General features: G+C 42.6%; 1 protein-coding gene across 1 annotated transcript in view; it reads right to left on the bottom strand.

The window, feature by feature from the left end:
• LOC106808950 (ABC transporter G family member 21-like) overlaps nt 1-10,092 on the bottom strand; it is a 30,384-nt gene that overhangs the window by 893 nt on the left and 19,399 nt on the right. Inside the window, exons 3-12 of the mRNA XM_014811877.1 lie at nt 5,695-5,794; nt 4,612-4,773; nt 4,244-4,337; nt 3,732-3,795; nt 3,206-3,351; nt 2,438-2,556; nt 2,199-2,321; nt 1,855-1,912; nt 1,537-1,751; nt 472-680 (exon numbers count right to left, since the gene is read on the bottom strand). Of these exons, the coding sequence (XP_014667363.1) occupies nt 472-680; nt 1,537-1,751; nt 1,855-1,912; nt 2,199-2,321; nt 2,438-2,556; nt 3,206-3,351; nt 3,732-3,795; nt 4,244-4,337; nt 4,612-4,773; nt 5,695-5,706 (1,202 nt within the window). The 5' untranslated portion in view covers nt 5,707-5,794. The remainder of the gene's footprint in view (nt 1-471; nt 681-1,536; nt 1,752-1,854; nt 1,913-2,198; nt 2,322-2,437; nt 2,557-3,205; nt 3,352-3,731; nt 3,796-4,243; nt 4,338-4,611; nt 4,774-5,694; nt 5,795-10,092) is intronic.

The following is a 10,092-nucleotide window of genomic DNA, read 5'->3' as shown; positions in this document are numbered from 1 at the left end:
CAGACATAGAAAAAAGCCTCGAGAGACACAAGATGATAGACATATATATCGAGCTCGTCGTCTCTCTCTCTCTCTCTCTCTCTCTCTCTCTCTCTCTCACACACACTTCTCTCTCTCTCTCTCTCGCTCTCAATCTCGCTCTCGCTCTCTCTCTCTCTCTCACTCTCTTTCGCTCTCGCTCTCTCTCACTCACTCTCTGTCTGTCCATGTAACCATGCATGAGCAATAGCAGTTTAAGGCCGGTACATTTTACCGTGTTACCCATGCACGGGAGTTATCTAGTGGTACAGCGTGGGTGTGAGTCGATGGTTTCACGAATGACTGCATGACAGTTTACACTTATTTCATGGAAATTTATATGCGGTAGGCTATGATTTTTTATCTGAAATCTAGTGAATGAGACAGCGGGGATATAGTGAAGTGAGAACCCCCTTTCCTCTAAGTTGCTATGACCCCGAGTACACGTCTTACGTGAAACCTGCGGCGCGGGTGAACTCCACGATGATGAACGCGTTGAAGGCGTAGTACGGCGGAGATAGGTAGCGACCCCACGACAGCCAGATGGGTACGTGTTTCGCGTAGAATCCACCCATCATCAGATAGAAGAGGCTGATCGTCACGCACACAGTGATGCCCTGCGTCTGGTCGAGGAAGTACGCTCCGGCGCACAGCCCGAAAGCCTGCAAGGGAAAGCAGTACAGACGTCGTATATTTTTCGCGAAGAGATATTTTCGGGAATTCAGAAATGACGGACAATTTCGCGAGTGGTTAATTTCGCGGTCGGTGAATTATGAAATATTCGGTATGAATTATTCGCGTGTTGTTATTTTCGCGGTCGGGGACGCGTTCGCGAAATTCGCGAAAATTAAACCACCGCGAAATATACAGCGTATACAGTATCTGTCGCGCGTCAGATATGTCACGTTGTTCATGTCGTGACGGCGGCCGCGTCATTGACAGTCGAAAAGTGGGAGACGATCGTGCCACGACGTGATTTGCTCTGCTACAGCAGGTAGCAGTCTCAGGACCGTAGCGAATTCCTAGTGGGGGCAGGGGCGGGCCGCGGGCAAAATCTCCTAATACGTGTGTGTGTCGAACGATTGCTTTTGACATTGTTTATTTGATCATTTTTACATTCATTATAACAAAGCTGAGTAATGACTCTCATGCGACACTCATAGAGTGGTGGTACTGTGCGTGCGACGAGCGTTTCACACATGACTACGTGATAATTAACACTTATTATATATGTGTTTACATTTATTAGGGTGGGATATTTTCTTCAACGTCTAGTGGGACGCTGCCACCCTACGGCAGCTACGATCCCGAACAACATGCTCTACTGCAACAGGTACGTTCTCGTGGCGAAGTTTGCAAATGGTGTTTGTGACAAGGACGCAGTAAACGCACAAACGATATTTGCATAAAAAATCACTTCGATTTTTCGTCGTCTTCAGTTTACTAAAACCGGCTTCAGAGAAAGACGTCATATGTGCGAAATAATTCGTGCCCTCGATAACAGGTGGCGTTACCTACCTCTGCAGCGAGTGCGTTTGCCATCAGACCACACCACATGCCCGCAAATCCTATGATGCCGTTCAGACCAACCATGGGGAATACCATCACCAAGTAGATAGTGGGAAGTGTCACGGCCAGTGGGAACTCACTCGTTAGCTTGGCCAGGTAGTAGGCAGACAACCTGTATGCCCCTGCAGATCTCTCCTTGTTTAACACTTCTCTCTCTTCTGGAACTGTAAATTCAACGGACACGTATATGGAAGCAATATACGCCTATTCCGCGTGCATTTGTGAGCAATTCATGACGCGAGAGAACTGCTTATAATGAAAACTTACATGTAGTGAGAGAACCCATCATGGAATTGAACATCCAGTAGATAATTGTGAAGAACAACTAACAATAGAAAAAATAGAAAAGTTTTACAAAGAATGATTACGGTTAGTCAACTCTCTACTGTACTACCCGTTTTCATTTCGATTTTCGTTATTATAATATTGAAGGCATTTCTTGGAAAATCGAAATTAGGATAACTGCAAAATAGTTTGTTCATTAAGCCACTTGTGTTTTATTTACGACAGGAATTCTGCATGTTTAAGCTATTAACATATCGAATAGGAATTAGAAACTTGAAGAAATACTAAGGTAGGCCTAATACGTGCATGGTTCTAATAACGCTCACCACACCCTCCCTGTCTTTTAGAGTCTCTTCTTTCCTGTCTAGCTGGTACCATACCAAACCAACCATCATTGCGACGCTCAACACTTGTACCGCTGACCACTTGGATAGAATCTTGTCCTTTGCCTGTAATGCAATAATGACTAAAGACACTGCGTGCTTTGTCAAAAACACGCACGTAGAAATATGACTAGTAGCAGGAACACATTACGGCATTGTTTGGGGGTACGATGTATGTATACCTGAAGAAAGTTTCTGAGAGTGAGGACCTTGTACTGAGTCCAGAAGGACGTAGGCCATTTTTCGTCGTAGTAGTTGGTATACCATTTCTTCACACTATTTAGCTGTTTTTTCTTACGATCTGTAAATACGATCACAGTTGTTACGTGTATCATCATGGCACATATAGTATATATATATACATATATATATATATATATCGGGAGAGAGAGCGGAGGGAGGGAGAGAGAGAGAAAGAAAGAGGCGGTTATTTTTGGGATGCAAAATCGAGCCATTTTATTTATCGGGGAACTGGGAAATATCGGATAAATTTGTCATGATTCGGGAATAGAACTCGACCGGGACACGGGAAAGCCCTAAATTGCGATCTCCTAATTGGAAACCGGGAAATGGCATATTTCCTAGCCTGGGGAAACGGGAAGGAACCCGGAGGTTCAAGAGGCGACAAGAGCTAATAATACCTTGATATATATATATATATATCTTATCCTATCACTCGTAGGTTCCTAGATAGCATATTTAAGGTCCCCGCACACGGTGATAATTCGGCGCGCGCCAACGGCGTTGAGCTAAACGCGCGCGCCATTTGCTCACGTAAACCAGCTCGCACACGGTGAGAATTTGGCTAAGCGCCGTTGGCGCGCGCCGAATACGCACCGTGTGCGGGGCCTTAAGGAAGTCATATATATATATATTCCTCGCGTAAGCTGCATGTGAGAGATGGTTCAAAACCAGCGAGAGTGTGTATGCGACAGTCGCGATGCGCTCACAGGTTTTGCTGGGAGGACGGTGCGCCATATCGTGCTTGTAATGCAGCGTCTCTCCAAAGTCGAGCATGTCGATGACAGACTCCGTCTCTTCAACTTGTTCGAGCGACTCGATTGCCGACATCATCTCGAATTCATCGGTGACCTCCCTGTACAGGTGGTCCATAAATCAGTGATTGTCCTCCACCCAGCACAGGCTGGTGACATAGCTTAGCTCGGCGATGATGATAACTAACCAGTGGGCTGTTAGACTAAAATACCCTTGCCCTGAATATTCTAGGAGGCGACCGCCCCTGTGCCCCCCTGGATCTGCCACTGCTAACAACGGTTCTTTGATTTGTGATATTAAAATAATTAAATATGGAATATAGTACAGCGATGATAATTAATAATGGTGTGTAAGGTAGGCCTATGGTAATTAATAATATAAATAAATTACAATAACAAATAGCAAATTAATACATTTAATACTAAATAATGATATAACGTAATGTAAGGAGAATCATAGTGGGTGGTAGATTAGATATACTTTAAGGCTATGTAGGCGGATGTTACTTTGGCGTGGACCTCTGAACTGGACGCGACCACTTGCACTGTAAAGACAGTTAGAATGGCATGAGAACCCTAAAAACTACACGAAGCCTGCGTAACGAATCAAAAGTGTAAAGCACATGAGAAAAAAACTGCCTTACCGATGGGAGTAGAACGTGAATTATAATACATCTACCACGTGCACATTCCTTTATTAGTGTTAATTTTCATCGAGTAAAACCACGTCCCTATTAAAATAATAGTTTTCCTCTATGTAAATCTGTAATCTTTTTACTCTGAAGTTTATCGTTGCCTTCAATAAACTTTCACAGTTTTAGAGCAACTTATTTCCGTATGGCGACGTGTGCCTGTCAACATCTTATTGCCTCGAAATGTCAAGTGGTTTTGTGACGCTGGCGTAAGCGATTGTATTTGCGTTTGTGTATATATCTGCTATTAGTTTATTATATCTGATTGTGGAACACGGGGATGAAAAAATGTGGAACTTACGCACGAAGTCTGCCGGATTGTAATGTGGTGCACATTGAAGACCCAGATTGGAAAAGTACGAGATAATCTTGTTCCGCTCGCCAAAATATGCAACCTGTACAGAATGATTCCAAACCGAATTGAAAAGTAACCGTGGCTTGTGAGATTTTGAGCAATTTGGCTTTTAGCCCTAAACCTCCCACGAAGCTGTTTTTATTTCTGATTACTACATTTAGAAACTCCTCTTTTTGGAAAACATTAGATAACTATTTTGTTGTGTTTAGATATTGGTCTTTTTGTCTGAATTGATAACAAAGAAATAGACTACGAATGTCTGAATATTGCAGCATCCCTACCTATACCTTCTCCGTACCCAAACTATAGCTTACCTGGCCTTCACTAAGTAGTAAGATCTTGTCAAACATGTGGAAGATTTGACTGGATGGCTGGTGTATGGTAATGACCACAGTTTTGCGTTCTTTCTCCGTGTAGCTTTTCAGCATTCTCATCATATCGTACGCATGACTGGAGTCCAACCCAGTAGTGGGCTCCTGCAAGTAACGATATATTAGCGTATACAAAGCATAGATAATTCGCCCATTTACTCGCATATAAACACACTCTTATCACTTACTCACTCATTCTAGCTAGCTAGCTATCTATCTATCTATCTATCTATCTATCTATCTATCTATCTATCTATCTATCTATCTATCTATCTATCTATCTATCTATCTATCTATCTATCTATCTATCTATCTATCTATCTATCTATCTATCTATCTTAGCTAGCTTAGCTAGCTAGCTATCTGTCTAGCTATTTATCTATTATCTATCTACCTATTTATCTATCTATCTATCTATCTATCTATCTATCTATCTATCTATCTATCTATCTATCTATCTATCTATCTATCTATCTGATATCTATCTATCTATCTATCTATTTCTCTGTCTATCTATCCATCCATCCATCCATCCATCCGTCTGTCTGTCTATATATCTATCCCCCTCTCTGTCAATCTCTCTCTTTCTTTCTTTTTATCTCTTTCCCACTCTCGCTCTATCTAACTCTTTATACTTATAATTTATTTTAAAAAAAAATTACAATAACTATGCAATACCATATATTAATTCGTATATATTACTAATATATAAATATATATATATTATTATATATATATAATATACATATATACGCTGTGCATTCACGCACGCACGCGCGCATGCACACACGTACACACAACACACACACACACACACACACACACAACACACAACACACAACACACACACACACACACACACACACACAACAACAACAAACACCACACACACACACAGCACACACACACATATTATATATATTATATATATAATATATATACTATACGAATATATTAATAATACATGGTGGCTTCCCGCACTTACAAATACCATGCACTCAAACAGATGCGCCATAGAATACTTACATCGACGTACATGAGTTCAGGATTTGTCAGCAACTCAGTAGCAATGTTGGCTAGTTTCTTTTCGCCTCCGCGAGAGTCCACCGTGATCGAGTCACGATGCCTGTATCACAAAGTGTGTGTAGGGGTTAGAATGTATATAAGCCTTATACAAAACCTAACTACGTAGACTCTCTCTCTCTCTCTCTCTCTTCACTCTCTCTCCCTCTCTCTCTCTCTCTCTTCTCTCTCTCTCTCTCTCTCTCTCTCTCTCTCTCGTGTCCCTCTCTCTCTCTGTCTCTCTCTCTCTCTCTCTCTTCTCTCTCTTGTTCTCTCTCATCTTCGCTTCTCTCCTCTCTCTCTGTCCCTCGCTCTCTCTCTTCTCTTCTCTGTCTCTCTTCTCTCTTCTCTCTCTTCTTACTCTCTCTCTCTCTCTCTCTCTCTCTCTCTCTCTCCGCTCTCTCTCTCTCTCTCTCTTTCTCACCCTCTCTCTTTCTTTCTCTCCCTTTATCTCTTTTTCCTTCTCTCTCTCTCCTTCTATTTCTTTCTTTCTTTTTTCTCTCTTTCGCATCTCTAGTTGTAGAAATTTAACATATATGGTCTGTTTTAAATGTTTGTATTTATATATTTAAGTGTACATCTGCCGATTGTTTGCTCGGAAGAAATCGCTATAAAAACTTATACATGAAAAACATGTATTGATCTTACTCATTATTGTGCACTAATGCGATGCGCACACCTTACTTATTTCATTCCCACGTCCACTGTATGAGAGTCAATCTCTCATCCGTCTGCTCTGTCCACTTGCCCTCCGCTCTCTTCACTTACCCATGTTGAGTTGCTGCAGTATTCTTCACCCTTCGTTCATTAGCGACGTACGTCTCATATTATTGTCTCACACTATCTTTACCCTCTCGTTCCTTTCTCACACTCACAATCACAGATCTCTCTATCTTCTATCTATGCTATCGTATCTACCTATCTATCTATCTGTCTCATATATCTAATCTAAATCTAAAAATTTCTGATCGTATCTATCTATCTATTATCTATCTCTCTATCTATCTATCTCTATCTATTCTATTATTATTCGTATCTATCTATCTATCTATCTATCTAGTCTATCTACTATCTATCTATTCTATCTATCTTTTCTATCTATCTATTCTATCTTATCTATCTATCTATTATCTATCTATCTATCTATCTATCTATTCTATCTATCTACATCTATCTTACTATCTACTTCTATCTATCGTATCTATCTATCTATCTATTATCGTAAGTTCTATCTATATCTATTCCTATCTATTATCTAGTTTACTCTATCTATGCATCTATCCTATCATCATATCATACCAATCTGTTCTATATCTATCTATCTATCATCTATACTATCTATTCTATCTATCTTCTATCTATCATCTATCTATCTATCTTATGCTGACATCTTATCTTTATCATATCATATCGTATCTATCTATGCTTCTATCTATCTCATTACTATCTATCTATCTATCTATCTTTCTTTCTATCCTTATCTATCGTAATCTATCTATCCTATCTATTTATTATCTATCTATCTAGCCTTTATCCATCCATTCATCCTCATCTATCTATTATCTATCTATCTAATCTATCTTATCTATCTATTACTACTCTATCTAGTACTATCTATCTATCTATCTATCCATTATCTCTATCATCTATCCATCTATCCATCTTTATTCATCCATCCATCCATCCATCCATCCATATCATCCATCATCCCTCTCATCATCCTTATTCATCCATCATCCATCCATCCATCCTCCATCCATCCATCCTCCATTCCATCCATCCATCACAAATCCATCCATCATCTATCTTCACCCATCATGCCTCCAATCCATCCATTCATCCATCCATCAATCCATACATCCATCCATCATCCATCCCATCCATCCATCATCATCCATCATCCATCCTCCATCCATCCATCCACTCATCCAATCATCCATCCAATCCATCCAGCCATCCATCATCCATCCATCCATACATCCATCCATCGCATCCATCCATTTTTCCATCCATCCTACAGTCCATCCATTCATCCATTTCCATTAATATTATTAGTCGTACTTACGCAGTCTTAAGCACTGCCGTCAGATCCAATGTCTGCAAGATTTCATCCGAGTCGCGTTCATTTTGTTCGGCGTTAGCATAGTGGTCGGGTTAACCTGAGCACAGCCGATGAACTCAACATAGTTGTAAATTTTAAACGGCTTGGTGTGAGGTCCACCGCATCGTCATCAGCTTTAGCCCGATTCCTATTTTTTCGAACTCCGATGGCAGAGAGCCACGCTAGAATGAAACACACGTGCAGTGCTCTATCGACCCAATTAGATATTAAGAATTATGCGCGCGACAAAGCGTTCTCAGCCGTGGTTATCAAGTTTAGATTATCATAACAAGATATATCTTAAAAATTTTCGCTTCCCCGTAAATTTGTTACATGGCGTAGGACATGCTAACTGTAATAATGGGCAATGATACGTGTTCGTGCGTAATCGTTTTATTTCGTTGGAACAAGCTCGTAAGCAATTGCCACTCAGCCAGTTAACGACGATTCGTTTTTGTTGTTATTCTGTCAATGAAACATATCTACGCGAATATCTAGCGGGAATCTGATCAATTATCAACTTAAGCTAATACCTGGGGACTGAAAGAATGCATGACTACGAGCAGGCGCATTGCTGGCTTCCTTTTTTATGTTGCTGCCAGACTATCTACCGCCTCCTCGTCTGTTATAGAGCAAACAGCTTACACCCATCACCCGTGCACACCTTGAACATCCATCACCATGAACATCATAACACCCTCACCGATGAACGCCCTGAACACACTGAACACCCTCACCATGAACACCACTGAACACACTGAAACCTTTCACCAATGAACGCCCTGAACACACTTGACACTTCACCATGAACACCCTGAACACAGTGACACTCTCCCATGAACACACTAAACACATGACGATCCTCACTCATGAACGATCTGAACCACCAGGAACACACTGACCACCCTCACCATTGAACACCCTGACAACATGAACACACTGCGACAACGCTCACCACATGAAACCCTAAACGCACTTCACCTCACCATGAACATCGCTGAACACGATGACACCTTTACCATCGCCCGCCCTGATACAACTCACCATTGAACCACCAATGAAAGCAGCACTCGACCACCCTCACCATGAACACCATGAACACACTGACCACCCTCACCCTGTCCACCCTGCCCACACTGAACACCCTGAACACACTTACCACCCTCGCCACGAACACCCTGAACACACTGAACACCCTCACCATGAACACACTGACCACCCTCACAATGAACACCCTGAACACGCTGACCACCCTCACCACGAACACCCTGAACACACTAAACACCCTCACCATGAACACACTGACCACCCTCACAATGAACACCCTGAACACACTGACCACCCTCACCATGAACACCCTGAACACACTGAACACCCTTACCATGAACACACTGACCACCCTCACAATGAACACCCTGAACACACTGACCACCTTGCCCACCCTGAACACCTTTACCAGAAACACCCTGAACACACTAACTACCCTCACCATGAACACCCTGAACACACTGACCACCCTCACCCTGCCCACCCTGCCCACCCTGAACACACTGACCACCCTCACCATGAACACCCTGAACACACTAACCACCCTCACAATGAACACCATGAACGCACTAACCACCTTCACCATAAACACCCTAAACACACTGAACACCCTCACCATGAACACACTAACCACCCTCACAATGAACACCCTGAACGCACTGACCACCCTCACCATGAACACCCTGAACACACTGACCACGCTCACCCTGCCCACCCTGAACACCCTTACCAGGAACACCCTGAACACACTGAACACACTGACAACCCTCACCATGAACACCATGAACACACTGACCACCCTCACCATGAACACCCTAAACACACTAACCACGCTCACCCTGCCCACCCTGAACACCCTTACCAGGAACACCCTGAACACACTGAACACACTGACAACCCTCACCATGAACACCATGAACACACTGACCACCCTCACCATGAACACCCTGAACACACTGACCACGCTCACCCTGCCCACCCTGAACACCCTTACCAGGAACACCCTGAACACACTGAACACACTGACACTGCCCACCCTGAACACCCTTACCAGGAACACCCTGAACACACTGAACACACTGACAACCCTCACCATGAACACCATGAACACACTGACCACCCTCACCATGAACACCCTAAACACACTAAACACCCTCACCATGAACACACTGAACACACTGACAACCCTCACCATGAACACCATGAACACACTG

The sequence above is a fragment of the Priapulus caudatus genome, unplaced genomic scaffold (genome assembly GCF_000485595.1).
Source record: "Priapulus caudatus unplaced genomic scaffold, Priapulus_caudatus-5.0.1 Scaffold317, whole genome shotgun sequence".
In the NCBI taxonomy this organism is placed as follows: Eukaryota; Metazoa; Priapulida; class Priapulimorpha; order Priapulimorphida; family Priapulidae; genus Priapulus; species Priapulus caudatus.
Note: the sequence above shows the minus strand (reverse complement) of the source record. Positions and strands in the feature narration are given on the sequence as shown.